At 36.9% G+C, this 19,157-nt stretch overlaps 1 protein-coding gene and 1 long non-coding RNA gene across 3 annotated transcripts in view; one reads left to right on the top strand and one right to left on the bottom strand.

Moving 5' to 3' along the window:
* LOC136830864 (arylsulfatase F-like) overlaps positions 1-17,158 on the bottom strand; it is a 51,721-nt gene extending 34,563 nt beyond the window's left edge. For both annotated transcript variants that reach the window (XM_067090839.1, XM_067090845.1), the window contains exons 1-2: positions 17,036-17,158; positions 11,489-11,671 (exon numbers count right to left, since the gene is read on the bottom strand). In XM_067090839.1, coding sequence (XP_066946940.1) covers positions 11,489-11,670 — 182 coding nt within the window. In that variant the 5' untranslated portion in view covers position 11,671; positions 17,036-17,158. The remainder of the gene's footprint in view (positions 1-11,488; positions 11,672-17,035) is intronic.
* Positions 1,190-5,963, top strand: LOC136830915 (uncharacterized). Its single transcript, XR_010850760.1, has 3 exons — positions 1,190-1,319; positions 2,304-2,385; positions 5,585-5,963. It is a non-coding gene; the product is annotated as an uncharacterized lncRNA (long non-coding RNA).
* Positions 17,159-19,157: the final 1,999 nt, after the last annotated feature.

The raw sequence follows: 19,157 nt of genomic DNA, 5'->3' as shown, positions 1-19,157 counted from the left end.
ATATATATATATATATAATCCACATGACCATATTTTTCAGAGCTCCACCTACCATACACACACATGTGTATATATATATATATATATATATATATATATATATATATATATATATACTGTATAAATATGTATGTATATGTATAATCCTGATGATAATAGTTTTCATAGCTCCACCTAATAGTATCGAAACAGGATTCGAATATCAGGCGATGATCGAACAATATGATCTGGTTTCAGTAAATTCATTGACCACTGTTCGAATTAGCCGCTAATTATATCACTTACGACAAATATAAATGATTTATTCAAAGTCATTTTGTCCTCCTACCTTCTCAGTTTCCCGAAAATTTTGTGATATATTTATCATTGCAAGCCTTGAATCCATATGGCAAATCGCAGATTACGAACCTACGCACCTTTATTATTAGTAATAATAAATTTAATAATAAAAATTACCTTGCATTCATCGGTGCGAGTTGATAAGCTCACCGTTGAATCACCTTAACAAAAGTGTTCTACACTATTTTTGTCTATGACCATGTCATTGTGACGCCATGTAACTAATATATAATGATAATATCCTTTGTTTCAGCTCCGGGCCATATACGATGAACGGTAGGATGAACACAATACAGTATACTAAATTAAGTACGCATGTAAAATGTAATATTCATGAACTCTTATGCCAAGCACTGCTGAAAACAACAGCAACAACTATAATAATAATAATAATAATAATAATAATAATAATAATAATAATAATAATAATAATTCCAGATAAAGACCAAACACCTATACATAATTCAGGTAGTTTGCTTAAAGGGAAGAGTAAATGGCAAATCTCCATAATAATAATAATAATAATAATAATAATAATAATAATAATAATAATAATAATAATAATAATAATTTTTTTTTCCAGATGGGCTAATTACTGATACATGATTGGGGTAGATCGCTAAAAAGGAAGAGTGCCCGGCAACTCTTAACAATAATAATAATAATAATAATAATAATAATAATAATAATAATAATTTATAATAATAATAATTTCTGTCGATTTTCTGATCATCGTCTTAAACTTCTTCGGTGGCGAAAGGGCGACAAAGTGACGTCCCACAAACAGGCAGTTGCAGCGGTCGTTGGCTGTTATCCTCAAGAACAGCTTGTTTCAGCGTTGTTGAGTCTCCGGCTTGGTAAGACAGGTTTCGTTGACACTAACTCGACGTTCTCTCGTTCATTTGCGTTTGGGATCTCGGTCGTGCTGTACTGGAGGATCGTATGGAGGATCGTTAGACGGGTTCTTGTACGTTTTCAAAGTAAGGTGCTCCTTATATTTTATAATAATGTTTGTGTTTTCTCGTCAGTACCGTATCTCCTGCAGTAGAGCAGTTTTTCTTAAAATTTGCTTTCTTATATGATCTTGGTACGCAGCGTGCAAATGCTCTCTTGCCTGACTTACAATTTGTTCTAGGTTCAAGTCACCTATTTGCTTCATTTGCATGTTTTCTGTTTACGATATTCATTTGAGGTCTAAGAAGTTTGAGCAGTTTCTCAGATGTCGTATTGTGATTAGACTTTGCAAGATTTTAGGCGTGCTTTAAGGTTTGTTGGGTTGGCGAGTGGATACTATTGCCAGTTTTGCGTTTTATATTTTTCAAATATTTAGATTGTGGTACTTGAGCTACGACATAGTTGTCGTATGAAAGTTTTCCTTTTGCGGTTTGTGAATCAAATATTGGTGTTTTCGATTTTTTGTGAATTCCTGCAATAAGTTCAAAATGTTTTAGGTATTGTTGTAGATTGCCTTTCAACATGGTAGCCTATTTATGAATGTTTCGAAGCTTGCTTATTGTTGTAGATGGCCTTTCAACATGCTAGCCTATGACTTGGTAGCCTATTTATGACTTAGTTTCGAAGCTTACTTATTATTAAACTGAACTGGATTGCTTTGAATGGTAATTCTGTGCACTTTGAATCATATTAGCAATCTTACGCAGTGGTACGGGTATTTTCATTTTAACTTTATACTGCAATAGAGCAAGTCTTACGATGCAAGAAGGTTTAAAGTTTCTTGAGGATTAGAGGCCTAACTCGGCTACCATAGCCTTCCTAATATGGGGTATATTAAGCTGATTTAAACTTATTGTAGGCATAAGTATTTATAAAGTCTTGCTTGCTGCCCCTTATCTTAGTATTTTAAAACTTAGCAGATGGCCCAGCTGATTGTAACAAATAGTCAGCCTTTGGTTCTTCCCACTTGCTGGAACATTTTGGGCTTTAATATATATTTTTTCTTTCAGGTCAGGGTGTGTCGTTAAGTAAGCGTGCCACAATGTTATTGAATTCTTATGTACCTATACCTTGACTAAACTGGATTAATGGGTGAGTAAGTATTTCTTGGTTTTTCTTAGTTGAGTAACTTGAGCAACCCCCGAACATTTGTTAGCTTAGTTTTTTCAGATTCAAAAGTCGTAAGTTTTAATTTTAAGTTTTATGCATTGTTTTAGTGCATTTGGTTTATGTTCATATTCAAACTTTGGTCTTAGAGTTTTGAAAAATTTTCTTTAAAATTGCAAAGGTTAGAATTTTAATTTTTCCAGCCTTGAACATTTCAAGAAACTTTAGGTTTTGTTTCAGCTTCAGAACTTGTTTTAAAGTATTTAATTTTTATTTTTGATTGTTTAATTATTTTAGCATCAAAAGTTGGTTTAATGTGTGTGGAAGGTTGTTGGTTTAATGTGTGGAAGGTTGTTGGTTTAATGTGTGGAAGGTTGTTGGTTTAATGTGTGTGGAAGGTTGTTGGTTTAATGTGTGTGGAAGGTTGTTGGTTTAATGTGTGTGGAAGGTTGTTGGTTTAATGTGTGTGGAAGGTTGTTGGTTTAATGTGTGTGGAAGGTTGTTGGTTTAATGTTTGTTGTTTAATGTGTGTGGAAGGTTGTTGGTTTAATGTGTGTTGGTTTAATGGTTTGTTGGTTTAATGCGTGTGGAAGGTTGTTGGTTTAATGCGTGTGGAAGGTTGTTGGTTTAATGCGTGTGGAAGGTTGTTGGTTTAATGCGTGTGGAAGGTTGTTGGTTTAATGCGTGTGGAAGGTTGTTGGTTTAATGCGTGTGGAAGGTTGTTGGTTTAATGTTGTTGGTTTAATGTGTGTGGAAGGTTGTTGGTTTAATGTGTGTGGAAGGTTGTTGGTTTAATGTGTGTGGAAGGTTGTTGGTTTAATGCGTGTGGAAGGTTGTTGGTTTAATGTGTGGAAGGTTGTTGGTTTAATGCGTGTGGAATTGTTGTTTAATGTGTGGAAGGTTGTTGGTTTAATGTGTTGTTGGTTTGTGTGTGGAAGGTAATTTTTGAAAGTTTGTAGTATTTTTGGGGGGTTAGATTTAAACTTGTTTATAGTTATTTAAACTTTTGCCTTGTGGTTTGATCTTGTAACTTCAGCTACTTTAGTTTTAGAATTGTAAAGTTAACTTAAGTGTCTATTTTGGAATTTTTAAGCTTTTGAACACTGACAATTTTTAAAAGTTTGTGGTATTTTGAATACTTGTTTAATTTTAAACTTTTGCCTTGTGGTTTGATCTTGTAATAATTATTTTAGAATTGTAAACTTTTCTATTTTGAAAAGCTTTTTGACAATTTTAAAGCTATTTTTTGGAAAGTTTGTAGTATTTTTTTGGAGTTAGTGGATTTAAACTTGTTTATAGTTATTTAAACTTTTGCCTTATGTGGTTTGATCTTGTAACTTCAGCTACTTTTGTTTTAGAATTTGTAAAGTTAACTTAAGTGTCTATTTTGGAATTTTTAAGTTTTTGAACACTGACAATTTTTAAAGCTCTAGAGTAAGTTTTTCAGCTGAAATTAAGTTTTGCGTGTAAATTAAGTTTTGCGTGTAAATTAAGTTTTGCGTGTAAATTAAGTTTTGCGTGTAAATTAAGTTTTGCGTGTAAATTAAGTTTTGCGTGTGAAATTAAGTTTTGCGTGTAAATTAAGTTTTGCGTGGAAATTAAGTTTTGCGTGTAAATTAAGTTTTGCGTGTAAATTAAGTTTTGCGTGTAAATTAAGTTTTGCGAAATTAAGTTTTGCGTGTAAATTAAGTTTTGCGTGTAAATTAAGTTTTGCGTGGAAATTAAGTTTTGCGTGGAAATTAAGTTTTGCGTGGAAATTAAGTTTTGCGTGTAAATTAAGTTTTGCGTGGAAATTAAGTTTTGCGTGTAAATTAAGTTTTGCGTGGAAATTAAGTTTTGCGTGGAAATTAAGTTTTTAAATTAATTCTTTGGCTACTACTTCCTAAGTCCACCTTTGCCGGGGTGGCAATGCCACCTGCCAGGCAAAGGTGGACTTGCATGTTGTGCATGGTGACCAAGTCACCATGCACAACAGGAAGTTCATAAGCATGGTGACTGTCACCATGCACAATAGGGATTTCAAACCAACCAACTTATTTAGGTTAGAACTGCAAGGTTGATAGTTTTCGTGTAGCTAGGACTTTAATGGGAAGTTAGATATGGAACTTAAAATATCGGATTGGCTAGAATAGGGTGAAGAACGTATTAATATAGATGGAGGGGTTAGGATAAAGGTAATAAATTCTAGTCTCTTAAGGATGCTGGGAATAGACTGGGGTTTAAAAAACGTGAGTCAGACCTAGGGAGACATTTGACAGTGAAAGTTAATAGCAGAGGGTATTACAGTACTTGAGCCCTCTGTTTGGTCATTAGATGTAAGTTTGAATGTATTAGTGGAGCTGAGAATAGGGTAGGGTAACTGACATACTTTTATAACTTAATTTCATTCACACTAGTAAATAGGAACTAGACAGGTAATAGGTTGATCATAACTATTTTCTAAGAGGCCTAGTCCTTGGGATGAATTTTTTTGACACATGTCGTGGACTCGTCAGGTATTTTAATAGGCGGGTTAATAGTGGAAATTGTAATTCAAATTTCTGCGGTCTTGTTAACGTTCCGTCAATGCGCTCTACACCACCCTCTCCCTTACTCTTCAAGCAAAGCTTTCATGTTAGAAAATAGTTCAGATTGCATTGCATATTTTCATGACCCCTACCTTCATCCACCTTTCCTCCTGCGCCGAAGCTTGTTTCGGGAACCCCTTCTTATTCTGAATTCCCTTAATTTTTCTCCCCGAGGGGTTGTGCAGTTTCAGTTCCCTTAAGACTGGTATACAAAGGACGAAAGTTGCCAGATAGTGTTTGCATTGCATGGCACCTTTCATAGTTATGTAGCCCTATAGTTGGATGCGGTTGTTTTAGTGTAAGATTGGTGCCCTATTAAATGTATCTTAAAGGATGGCACTTTCTATCCTGTTGTTTTTTGGGAGTTTAAAGGAACAATGGTAGTAATATATGGGATTGTTAATGTGAAAGTTGATGGCAGTTTGAAGTAACAATAATACTATAATACATGGGAGTGCTAATGGGAAAATTGACTTAATACGATATAGTATTAATTATAATAACCTTAAAATAGCTGCTGGGACTAACTGAACAGGCTATTTTCACTTTGAGGGTGAGATGTCATGGAAACTTTTAGTATATTCTAAAATCAAACAAACTACTTTTGTTATGCACAGGCTCTTGGTGTAGCTGCAGCAGACCACAACATCGACACTAATACTAATGGAAAGCAACGCCTTTTCGTTAAGACTGAATATCCTGTGAGGATTCGAAGCCCTATGAATTCGGTTAACCAGACAACAAGAACTAAACTTGTAGACGCTATGCATTTCCTGTGACGGTTCGAAGCACACTAAATTCGGTTACCCTGACAACTAGAACTCTGCTTGAATCTGTGCATATCCTGTGAGGATTAGAAGTGCTCTAAATACCGTTACACAGACAACTAGAACTTGGATGCTGAGCTCTACCTACTAATCAGTTTTTTAATCTGACTTTGCATATGTAATAGTATTTGCATGTATGAAGACCAGCTTAATACATAGGTCTGTAAACCTTTGTCCATTTCTTTAACCCCAAAATGTCTTATGAAATCAAGGGAATGGTAGTTTGTTTGGTTAACAGAAGTAAGATGGGTTAATTGATATGAGAAATGAAGTAACAATGCTTTTTGATTGAGGAAATTCTACTATCTTTAACCTCGAATTAAGGTGTTTATTTGCAAGTCTATGCAGATTTGATATTAAATTCAACAAACTGATATTGTATTTTGACACCCTGATGACAGGAATAATTAAGATCATTCCTTGTGATCTGAAGATCGCATTCGACTGAGAACACTTATAAAGGTGACTTGAGCGATAATAGTTGAAGTAAAAATTCACTTTGACATGAGATACCGCTAAGAAAATATTTTGAGGATCTTCCGGGGTTGATTTAAGTCCAAATTGCTATGTAAGGGTTATAATTAGTTTGTAGAAAAGTTAAGCAGGCAGCAAATATTCACGTGTAATTTATCCCGTGAATGCTTATTCCCCATGCCTTCAAACCGTTGAAGTTACTGTGACTGTCGATGGTTACTACAACACAGGCTTTATCGTTGGACTTCCATGTATCGGATATGCGAGGCGATAGAAATGCAGAAATTTTGCATAATGCATTGTTTAATTACTTGGTGGCCTTGTCTCTGGCTCTAAAGTTTTTGAATGTTAAAATTGCTCATAGGATTTCGTGATGATGGGGTCGTGCGTCTGGTCCTAAATTTTGCCAATCTCTTGGTAATACTTGGTTTTAGAATTGCACGTAAGTTGGGTCCGCTTTAGAATGGAGAGCGCCAGGACAGAAACTTAATAAAATCGGTCTTCCTTTTATCCTGGCTAGGATCCGCAAACTTCGGATAGTTAAAGTTAATCGCCTAATTCTGGCTTGCATCTGGTTCTTCTTTGTGCACCGCCACGAAACATTCTTCAAGTCACATTTGTCGTCGGTTTGTTTTCGAGATATTTCCTTCCATAGCCGAGTAGTGAATAACTAACGGTAGTAACTACTGAATATTAACCCGGTAACTACTGAGTTATCCGCAACCGATTATAGTTGTCACCACGTGAGAACATGCCTTAAAATACTTCTCCCTCTTTTTCCTTATGATTCGCCCAAGTGATTGGTGCCAATTTGCTGAGTTTTGATATTTTGTCGCCCAAAATATGTAATGAATAGTCGCCCAAATGATATATTGACTAATGCCCAAATGAATTGAGCCCGAAAATAGGTCACATTAAGTTATGGTTGACGGTAATAAAATCACAGAAATAAAGTAAAAAAAAGTTATAATTTTATGGTAAAAAAGTTGTGGTAAATCAGAGCATTATATTACACAACTTTCTGTATTTTCTGTAAATTTTCTGATGTGTAAAACAATAAAATAGGATTACATCCTAGATAAAAAATATGAAGCAAAAAAATACTGCAATTATATACTTAATGCCAATGAAATGATTCCTTGCGAGGCACCAAAACCAACGAGAACAATAAAACAAAACATTTTTGTGGATGAAAACTTTGCAAGTACGTCTGGAATAAAGCCACGTGTACTGAAAGTATAGTCACGTGAATGTCTTCATTTTCATTATTTCAGGGATGTATGTACACAGCAAAAGTAAGCTACAGTTACTTATTGATCCTTACTTGACCTAGACAGCAGAGAGGATTAGCGTATCCAGGTGGCCGAGTATGGACAGCAGTTATAGGCTTACAAGATCGCTGCATTTTGTAAATTTATTAAATGTACTGTATATAGGTTTATTTGCTCGCTGTAGATAAAACCGTTACTGCTGTCCGTTGCTGAATTTATAAACAGGCCCGCATAACCCTTCCTTTAGGCGAATATAGATTCGTGTGTACTTCCATGCTTCTAGGAATTTAACACCATTAGCTATGTATAATAAAATATTTTAAAAACAGATAGCTGTTTACACGAGAGGCAGAAAAAAAGTATTTCTACTGGAATAGGTTTAGCTTTGTACTGAAACATGATTATATGGGAGTCACTTGTAAAGTTTGTCAATGCCCAAGATATACCACTCTTTCCTTACCTGTGATTTATTATTATTATTATTATTATTATTATTATTATTATTATTATTATTATTATTATTATGTTTTGAATTTCAAAATACACATACATATAACGGAGTCAGCGTAAGACCTTCCCATGGGGCAAAAAATAATGTTGAAAATTCGAGAAGTCAGTCAGTCCCAAATAAGCTAATCCGGTTAAATATTTCCACATGTAATGCCATAATATATATACAATATGTAAGTCCTGTATTGCCAGTTAATAAGTTTTAAAATATTTTATTTAATTGGTTATGACTCTTAAATTATGACCGACTTGGTGGTTTTTGTTTGATTACCTGACATCTTTCCCAGTCAAAATTGTGAATTTTTCCCTGTGACTTTATTACCGGTCACCACAAATCAATGTGCCTTTTTTTCTGACTTTTTATCCTGGCCAAAATTACTTTTTCTGCGACTTTACTACCGGCCACCGTATAACCAAGTGAAGGGTAGTAAACTATTAAAAATTTTCCGGCAAGTGCAATAACTTGTTAACGTATGGGTACCGCCCCCGCCCCGCCCCCGCCCCGGGCCAGTACTAAACACAGCGAAGTGACATTCCATCCCCGATGCCAGTACTAAACACGGCGAAATGCATTTAACTCCCTCCTGCTGGCGAATGGCTCCTCTCGTTTTTCCCCTCCAGAGGGCGCCTCCTTAACGCAAACACGTCCTCTCCAAAAACCCCGAATTCCCACAGTCCCCCTTTACTGTTGAGTAGAGTTAGGGGGTCAAATAACAGTTGGCCAACAACAAACAAACTCACCGCCAGCATCAGAAGCCCTAAAAGTGTAGAAAAAAAAAGTTTCCAAGGTAAAAACAGGCACGGAGCTAGTACTTAGAATTACCCAACAACTTTGTCATTTTCTCGGAATTCAGTTTGTAATTCTTGTGCAAAAAAAATGTATTTCCAAAATAAAATGCTTACTGTCTATGCTTTATTTATTATTACTCAAAAATGACATGGTCCACGATATTTTTTTCCATTGGACTGATGGTCCATGACCTGAAACGAGTTGAGAACCACTGCTCTAGGCAAAGCTTTTCAAATTGGTTATTTGACATTTCTAACGAATTCTAATCGCAATTTAAATCGGCTTCAGGGAATTTTTAGTTCCATCACCCCCAATTTCATTTTGTCAGAACATAACATGTTCATATTGAGATAACGATGTCGCATTCCACAGAAATTACGAGTGTTTTGAAAATATACTCTGTGTTGTGCGCTCTCGCTTCTGAACTGCGGTAATGTCGCCTTCCAGTCCAGCGGAGGTGTGGGACCTAGGGGCGGGGGAGGTGTTGGGCCGATTATTATTGAAGATTTAACAATTTGTTAATGGAACTTCAGTAACAAACTTAACTAGTTAAGATGAAGTACTTCATGCGCAATAAGCTGCGAGTAATAATAGAAAGCTTAACATGATACAAAACTGTGATCAGCGGACCTCTTAAGTGACCCAAGGTCCAGAGAAGTATAGACTTACAAGCCTTTGAAGTGGCCATTTCCTCATTAACCAGCGGATTTTGAAGATCTAAAGGCTTATCGGTATTTGTAACGGCTATCTCCTTATTTAAGCAACTAATTATCTGCTTCGCCTCTTCTTATCTAAGCAATTAATCATACTGGAGCTCAACCAACATAGTTGGAGCAACAATTTTATCAGAACCGGTAGCTTTCCCACAATTTATTCTTGTGACTCATCTGTTGCCAAAGGAAAAGTCATTGTCAACGCTGAATAGACCGTTTGAAGCCTAGCTACAAGGGAAACCGGTTAAAGCAACCGGTCCAACACCTCCCACACCACCAAGCCCCTCACCCACGCCCTCCACCTCCGTTGATATCAGTTCAGAAGCGAGGGCGTAAATAAGATCAAGCATTGGCACACAAAATGTAGTATATCCCTTTACCACTATGGGGACATTCTGTTCAGATAGATTCTCCACAAAACCTAAGAAATTCTCTTCCTTGGTTTTCCTGAGTTTGTAACTTCCTGTCTTACCAGAGGTGCTCAGCTGTGGCCAGACCCGATGGTTTAATCGGTTTTTAAATGTTCTTATATGTTTTACCCTTGTAGTAAATGGAATCCCCTTCTGCTGGTCTTCGCTTATGAACGAAAAAATACTCAGTCTTGTCATTTCAGAGATATCTAAGTATTATTCCCAAGTATGATATAACTGATACCGTTTGATTAAATTTCATGATGTAATTTAATCCGTACAATGCAATTAGAATTTCCCGCGTGATTTATCCTCAAGATACAAGAAATAAACATGACTCCTAACTTAGGAAATCGTTATCTTCACCTTACCACTTTCTTAGAAGAGCTCACCCCCTCTTGTCAGTTGATTGCCTATCACATATAAATAATCATACTATCAAATTGAAAAGACAAACAAGGATGGTAGACATAGATGGGTCATACCCATTTACTTCTGCGTGTGATCATCTGAGGTCTTTTATTTACTTTTTAAGGTTTACTTAGTACTGAATGGGTACTGTTAAGTAATCTCCCTAGTTGCCCAATGTATCAGCTTAGAAAAAAGCTAGATATTTTAGGGTACATGGATATCGATAAATTAATGGTGATGCAAATATTATTAACATTATTTCGGTAGATGAAACCTATTCATGTGGAACAAGCACACAGACGCCATTGGCTTGGAATTCAAGCTTCCAAAGAATGTTGGTTTCAGCCTCCCACCGAAGACTCCACACTGCAGCAGTAACCGATCACGATACAGAGCTAGTGATTTTTATTTCCCTTGGGGGAGACGCGAACCCGCGACATCTGAGTGGCATATCACGACATTAACCACTATACCAGCGGCCTAGCTATTACGGCTAGAGGAACTTACGCACACTTATATAGCGTACTATCAAAATGTAAGGGTGGAGGCGGGGATACAAGGGAAGGAAAATTTTATTTTCAAGGATTAAATTCAAGCCTAAGTTGACAAAGCTGCATGCGTATGGGACACCAACGCATAAACAAACCTATCTTAGTTTCAAAGCACAAAGAACAAAAGACGAACAGAGAAATATAATAAGGAAATGAAAGCAACTCAAGGACAAGGTCTCCTTATGTCAAATGTTCAGAATCCAAACTGGTAACATATGGATCGATTACTGACCGTTTCATCTCTCGTCACTAAGTACGAGTGGTAGAGATTATCTCTAGTCTGTGACCGAGGAAAAGTGAGTGTGTTTTGGTAGATTTGTTGACGCGTAAAAATAAATCTAAGCACATTTGAGTTTTTGTCTTTTTCTCGTCGATATTCGAATTCGTTCTTTCCAGAAACTCCCCAGAATTCAAATTTCTGCCATTAAGCCATTTTTCAATAAGCTAATTAGAAGTGAAGATTAACTGAACGAGGTCTGCTAATCTAGACGATACAACTCGTGAAATTTAATCAAACTCTGTTAAATGAGAGACCACGATTTGATGCGGTTTAGCTGTCCTTACCTGTCAATGTTGGGAGTCCGGATAGTTTTGTTGCCATAGCAACCGACGTCTCCTATGCCTAAGTCGTCGGCCAAGATCACCAAGATATTTGGGGGTCGCCTGGTCCTTGGTTCCATGGGGGTTGCAGCCAGTGCCGTTGCTATCACTGCTGATAGCAGGATAAACTTAATTCCTGTCTTCATTCTGGAAAAAAAGATAAATCATTGAGGACTTTCGTTACATACGAGATAAAAGTTTGTTCTAATAGCCTTGAAAGTGAACGAAGCTTACTGGACTTCAAAAACTTAACAGAAGTTCCTGGTCACTCAAGTTTTATCAGAAAGCGTCTTCAAGTGCTGATAGCTTCAAAAGAATGTGCTTTATCGGTTGACCTTGTTACTATATTAGTCTCAGAAGTGCAGTAGATTTCACTTTCACTGTTTCTGCTTCTCAGCTTTTTTCCCGCTACTCATGTTTTGTTACTTTGAAGAAAATTGACTATACGACAGGAAAAATGGATTCTAATGATCATATCTCTACTGAAAAGAACTTTTGTTGGCTTTTAGAAGTGAGTTTCTCATCAAATGGTGGTTCAGGTCTCCTCCTATTTATCATCAGCTTATTTTTCTCTTCCCTTCTCCCCTCTTCTCTTCGTGCCGTGCCATTCCGTTCCGCTTTCCTCCCTAATGTTCTAATTTCACAGAGCCCATAAGGTGGTTACATCTTTGACCATCGATCAAGTACATGGCCAAGATCATGTCCTTGGATGATCCTTGAGGAGTTTATGGACAAACTAAATACTGTAGTTTGAACCCGCCCACGGTCTTTTTAGTTTTCTGAAAAGACATTTATTGTGCCGGCTTTGTCTATCTGTCTGCACTTTTTTCTGTCCGCACTTTTTCTGTCCGCCCTGAGATCTTAATAACTACTGAGGCTAGAGGGTCTACTTAAGGTTAAGTTAGCCATAATCGTGCATCTGTCAACAATATAGGTCAGGCCACCACCGGGCCGTGGTTAAAGTTTCATGAGCCGCGGCTCACGCAACGTTATACCGAGACCACCGAAAGATAGGTCTATTTTCGGTGGCCTTGGTTATACGATGTACAGAAAACTTGATTGCCTCGGCGCATTTTTTACTTGTTTTGTTTTGTCTTGAGATCTAAATCCTTATGCTTTTCTTTCTGTGGATATATCACTGGTTTAGCCTTCTGTAAGAAAGAAGACCATTTAATCCTTCTACCTACCGTATTGTGGCTTCAAAGTCTACAACTGCTAATGTACTCAAACTTTTTCTATACTCTTACTTTCTTGAAAACTCTAAGCCTAAATCTTTAGGTCATCAGAACGTCTTCCGCATTTCAGAACCTATTGATGATCCTTCCTGTATAACTGCTATTTGGCCACTACCTATGCAGAACTTTGGAAAGTTATTTGATAACCTGGCATAAGGCTGTTACCCACACTTCCTGCTAATGTTTTGCTCATTTTCAGAGCGAACTCTACAAGCGTTCTCTCATTCTTTCATTCTATGCTTCTTGTCAGTTACCCGTGGTTTATGAATCTCCGTTTTGATGATTCTGCCTTTAATTCCTACTTTCTTCAGCCTCTCTTGTTGTTTGTCGTTACTTTAAGACTCATTTCTTTTTACAGAGACTCAACTCTCGCGAGGCCATCTGGATGGCGGTCTCATAGCTTAGTCAAATTTCTGACCTTTTTGGCTGACGTAGGTTCTACTTACCTCGCAGTCTCTTCTCCAATTTAAATCGTGTTGGTTTTTAATGAAAAGGGAACGCATCAGTATTTTGGGCGATTAGATACGTCACATTTATCTTGCAGCGATCACGCAGTTCTAGTGATTATATATACTAATGTAAATATTTTTCTACATCTTAACGATTTAGATTACAGTATATAGGCCTTCTCCGTTCCTTTTTGGAGTGTTATTCTTTTACGGGCTTGTTGGTGCACGCTAGCCAGCTGGAACCCGGCGCTGCTCTCCCCTACCGTCCCGATCGCCTACCTACCCCTCCCCCACCTGGGACGGACAAACAGATTTCAGGAGGATAGTGGATGTCTCCTCTACCCTCCCGTTCCCCTACCTGCCCTGCCCCACCCGGGGCGGACAAACCTGTTTGCAGGGGGGTGGGTCATGTCTCCTCTACTGTGCCCCCGCCCCCGACCCCCGCGGGAGGACAAATAAGATCGACTCGGATTTTATTATTATAGATATTATAAGTAATTTCTTTTTCGTGCTCCTCCTGGGTAGGACTGAAACAAACACAATTTACAATTTGCCTAATGCTCTCTCTCTCTCTGTACCACAAGATGCATTCCCTTTCTCGTTTTGTCAGGTACTAGCTTATTTGTAAAGCTCGTATAAAGTCTCTCCTCTCAGCCCGCGTTATATAGCCTATCAAGCCATTTATTCCCACGTGTATTAACATCAGTAATATTCGAATTACATAATTTGGTGAGTTTCTATTTTTCGCTCCCAAACCTTTCAATTCTCTTCCAATTTCAAATTTCCTAAAATTTTTCATCCCTTTAGAGACACCTCACCTACTTTGAGGTAAGACCCCGCACAGTTTACACTGTTTCTCTTTTTGCTTTCTTTGAGCATCAGATACCAACACTGAATGCTGATAAACATGAAAGTCAGGATTATATACATTTTTATCAAAACAACTGAAGGGTTATATGGTGGAGTTGACAAGCGGAATGTGACTCTCTGAGGTGGTCATTTTTGGCGTGGACGTTTTGGCGTACTTTTTTGGGAGTATTATTTTATTTGCCGCATGTTTCTGTCTAACAGCATTTCTGTATAATTAAAGGTTATTTAGCTTTTAAACAAAACAACAGTTAGATGAGTGCATTACATACAAAAGCAAAATTTAAAAACAGCCTTTCTAGTGATAGCAAATTTTAGGTTATCTAGCTGTTAAACTAAACGACCATCAGATGACTGTCATTGAACGCGAAAACAAAATTTAAACTACTTCGATTACGTTTGTATTTTTTTCCAGTCCCAGTTTTGCATCTTTCTTCGCTGATCCGCTTTAGTTCTAAATTATATAGCATTTAATGTCTCACAAAATCTTAAGCAAAAGAGGGGAAAGAGAAGTTTGCATATAATGGATATATTTACCTATTTGACACGCGTAGTGCACATGATAATTACATCATGTTTTGGCGTTATGAAACTAAAAATATTTGTAAAGAAAAATCCACACACAAAAAAATGGAGAAGTGTGAGTTGAAGTTGCTCGGATTAAAAGCACCGTAAAACTCAGAGCAACGGAAAACCTTAGAGAATGCTTCGACTGTTCTCAACCACTGCTTAACAAATGCATCTCAGGCAGATTATGGAACCATACCACGCAGGTAATCTATAAACAGGACTATCAGAAGAAAATGTGAAGTGAAGAAATGCAGCAGGCTTCTGAAAATCGAACAAATCTCTTTGATCTTGAAATTCCGGACCATTACAAAATTTACAAAGCCTGTGACGGAAGAGAAGAAGAATTCTTGATTGCTGACAGCGGCCCATCGTCTAACAGAATTTTAGTTTTTGGAAGAAGGACTTGGGTTCGAGAAATTCTACGTGATTCTGACACATGGTACCCGGACGGAACTTTTGATCTAGCACTGTCATTGTTTCGCAAGTATACGTTACATTTAGCTCTTCCTTGGGAAAGTCGGTAGAGTTGTGTACTTGCACTCGTTAGGCCCGAGTTCGACTCTCCGGCCGGTTAACGAAGAGTTAGAGGAATTTATTTCTGGTGATAGAAATTCATTTCTCGGATTCCACAATAAGCTGTAGGTCTGTTGCTAAATAACCAATTGGTTCTTAGCCACGTTAAATAAGTCTGATCCTTCGGGCCAGCCCTAGGAGAGCTGTTAATCAGCTCAGTGGTCTGGTAAAACTAAGGTATACTTAACTTGTCCAAGAAATTTGGAGGAGTTCATCCTGTTGTTTACGCACTCCTACCCAATAAGCAAAAGGTAACGTATATTAAAATATTTGTCGTCATAAAACTAGCCTTTCCAGAAGTTACCCCCAAAGTTTGCTGTGTTATTTTGAACTTGGTGCCATCTCAGCAATGAAAGAAATTTCAAAACAGGAAAATAAATGGATGCTTTTATTATTTAAGTCTTAACCTACATTAGCATCTCGGGAGTATGGGAATGAGTCATTCTTACAATAATGATACAGAGTTCGCTCTAAAAACTAAAATGATTATGGCTCTGTGTTTTGTGCCCGTGACAGACACTGACATCTACGTTGATGTTCTTTCATAGTTTTTGCCAGATGAATTTCAGGAATTATTAAACTGGCTCGAGGACACTTACATTGGCAGGCCAAACAGAAATAGACCAGGAAGACGCCCTTCCTCCTTTCAAAATGAATGCTCGGAATCTTTATCAGAGGCCTTTAAACCAAGAAGATAAGACAAGCAATCAGCCGAGGCAGCCCACAGGCGAATTTATGCAGAACTTGGAGTGCATTATCCTACAATTTGGCGAATTATTGATGAAATTAACTGAGTCCAAGAAAGAAAGGATACATACTACGAGCAATTAACAGCTGGTCATTCCCCACAACACAAGCTGAAAAAATATTCAAACGCAGATGAAAGAATAAGGTGAATAGTGTCAAAATGCGGAACCATTATATCACCTGCGAGGAATAGCTCATAACTTCGCATTAAATTAAAAATGATGATTTACAGTTTGGTAGTTCCACTGAATTTATTTTGTACTATCTTCACTCAGTTTTAATGCTTTTTAGAATAAAAATAAAATTTTTAATGTATTTATTATTCTCCCATGAAGTTTGTGGGCCAATGCCAAAAACATACGCCAAAATGTCCTTTGCCAAAACCATACGCCAAAAAATCCTGGGCTTGGAAGCACTGAGCCAAAGTTACTGAATTAAAATCTTGATAATGCCATCAGAATCAAAGTTGATAGACGAAGAAAGAGGAGTATGATTTTGTTTGCGACCGTCCAAGAGAAGAAGGAACTAAAGGCACGAAAAACTGAAACATCCCAAAAAGCATGTATAGGAAAATAAAGGAGAATGTGTGGGGTCACTGATAATAAGCAAAAGTAAGTGAAGAAAGTGAACTCAGGGGAAAACAAAGAAATAATTAGAAGGGAGTAGATGGCCATCAAAAAGAAATGAAAGATATTAAGTGACTGGACTCAAAACTAGAAAACAGGTTTTCAGGAGAAGATGAGTGAAGCCCGATCCCGATAAATGCTTCAGAAGTATCACGAGCGACGTAAGATTGCCCAGCAAGAAGTTCAGTTATATGTTTATGCACACTAAACAGTTAATGATGAATTAATCACTCTAACACTGACGCTAAACCATGCCATTCATCTCTATTAACATCTCAAAGTGATTCGCAAAACCAGAGAAAAATAGATAAAACTACACAATTTCCTTATTTTTAACCATGTGAAATACCTACTGAGAATGTAAGGCACTTAAAAACGAAAGCATAATAAAACCAAGTCAGCGTTTTAGTCCACTGAATGTGTTAAATATAATTATGGATTTACCTTCGTTATCAGTGGCTCTTCAAGGACGACCTTCTGAGCAGCTGTCAAGGAAGAGACGCCTAATGCACTCCACGGGAAGCACAGACGGACTGAAAAAGACAGACTCCGTCCCTTTCGAGAACCGTGACAAGATAACGAAAAAAAAAAAAAGATTTATCTAATAAGTCAATATCATTGACTTATTAGATATCACAGCCAACCGGGATTTGCTCCTCTTTTTTTTTTTTTTTTTTGTTGAGTGTCTGAACGAACAATTTAGATTTTTTCGTGAAAGTTTTTCATTTGTAAAATCAGGCATTTCATTTTCTATAAATTTATTTTTGACTTTGTAAGATTTGAATGGTCGGTGGTATCTTTTTTTATTAAAACAAACTTTCAATTAAACGAATGGATCATCTAGAAAATTTTTTCAGTTGCATGCAAGCACGGGAAAGTTAGAAAATTTGTTTACTGAAATGCACCTACAAATATAGGGAGTAATTCCAAACAGGACATTAACTTTCTAAGCAAGCTTCTATTGAAAGGAACCATCGCATGTGGAGAAAGAATACAGAGCTGAGAGATGCGTGGCAAACCAAGGTCTAGCAAACTTCATTTAAGAATACCTTAAATAAAAATATAAAATATATATATATATATATATATATATATATATATATATATATATATATATATATATATATATATATATATATATATATATATATATATATATATATATATATATATATATATATATATATATATATATATATATATATATATATATATATATATGTATATATATATATATATATTGTTATGCTCTGAATCCAGTTGGAAGAGTTAAATTGAATTTTGAATGTAATTTTGCCTTAGGGGCCAACGCCTAGATCTCAGAACATAAGCAATAAATGTAATTAAGAGTATGACTTACTTTGAAATTACATCTATTCAAAGAAAATAGGAAAGTCGCCTTTCAAACCAGTTGGTTAGTTTAAATTAATTCATTTACAGATTTGCAACTAGAAATGAATATGGACAGGCTGGCCATTCAGCAATCAAGGCACATGCAGTGTGCAATAAAAAGCGTAACTACAGTTAGCAAATAAATAAAAGTTTGACACGACTGTTATAAACTGCTTAAGACTGGCTGATAAAATTATTTTGCACTAGCACAACGATAACACTGGGGTGCCTAACACGTGGCCCTTGTAGACTGTTGATTTCAGAAGTATCTTGCAGTGGCAAGATGGAATTGAGTCTTCTAAGGCAATTGTTTCACAAGGGCAGGGGCAGATCGTGAAGAGCCAGATAACAGGATTCTGGAAAAGAATATCAGGTCAGCATTCATTTACACAAAGACTTTCTCTCACATGAAATTAATTATTCTCGATGGAGGGAATTATTAATTAGATTTAATTAGCACATGGTAACACTATGGTAGGAATGCTCTAATCATTATCATAGAACGAACTTAACTGAGGCTTGGACCAAGTTATGAGGGAAAATGTGCATTCTAGGCTGTCCCTTTGGGAGAATGAAAAGTTGGAAATACCAAAAATTGAGTGAAATTCAGGACAAGGATAAGAACACTGGCGTTACTTATAACTTCAGGACGTACCTTATTGCGTCTGTGCATGGAGCTCACTTGCAAAAGATGAATTCAGGCCACAGAAGTCCCGACACATGGCCAGTGGGAGTAGGACAGAACAGCACCAGCTTTAGTGCAGTTATGAATGGAGTAACCTTGCGCTTCGGCAGAAGGTAACAGAGTGAGCTTGACCCAGGTCACAGAGCTGCCTTCTCAATTCTAGCCGCAAGCACAGGACAGGGGTAGATCTGAAAGAAGCAAATAACAACCAGCACAAAGGTCAAAGGGAAATAGGTCTTATAGTTAAGACTAAATAAGGGTCAGCCTAGCAGCCCATTTACTATCCTGACATGTCCCCCAATATCATACGACAGTGGGGTAGGACGACTACATTCTGTGCCGCTTAGCAGGGTCTCCTCCAGCCGCTATGAAATTTGATTTCCTAGCTAATGGACTGGAAAGCTGAATTTTCTAAATATGTAAGAATATATATATTTCTGATCTATATGACTAATTGCTGGCCTTTGAAAACGTGTGTCCGATGCAGGT

The sequence above is a fragment of the Macrobrachium rosenbergii genome, chromosome 4, assembly GCF_040412425.1.
Source record: "Macrobrachium rosenbergii isolate ZJJX-2024 chromosome 4, ASM4041242v1, whole genome shotgun sequence".
In the NCBI taxonomy this organism is placed as follows: Eukaryota; Metazoa; Arthropoda; class Malacostraca; order Decapoda; family Palaemonidae; genus Macrobrachium; species Macrobrachium rosenbergii.
Note: the sequence above shows the minus strand (reverse complement) of the source record. Positions and strands in the feature narration are given on the sequence as shown.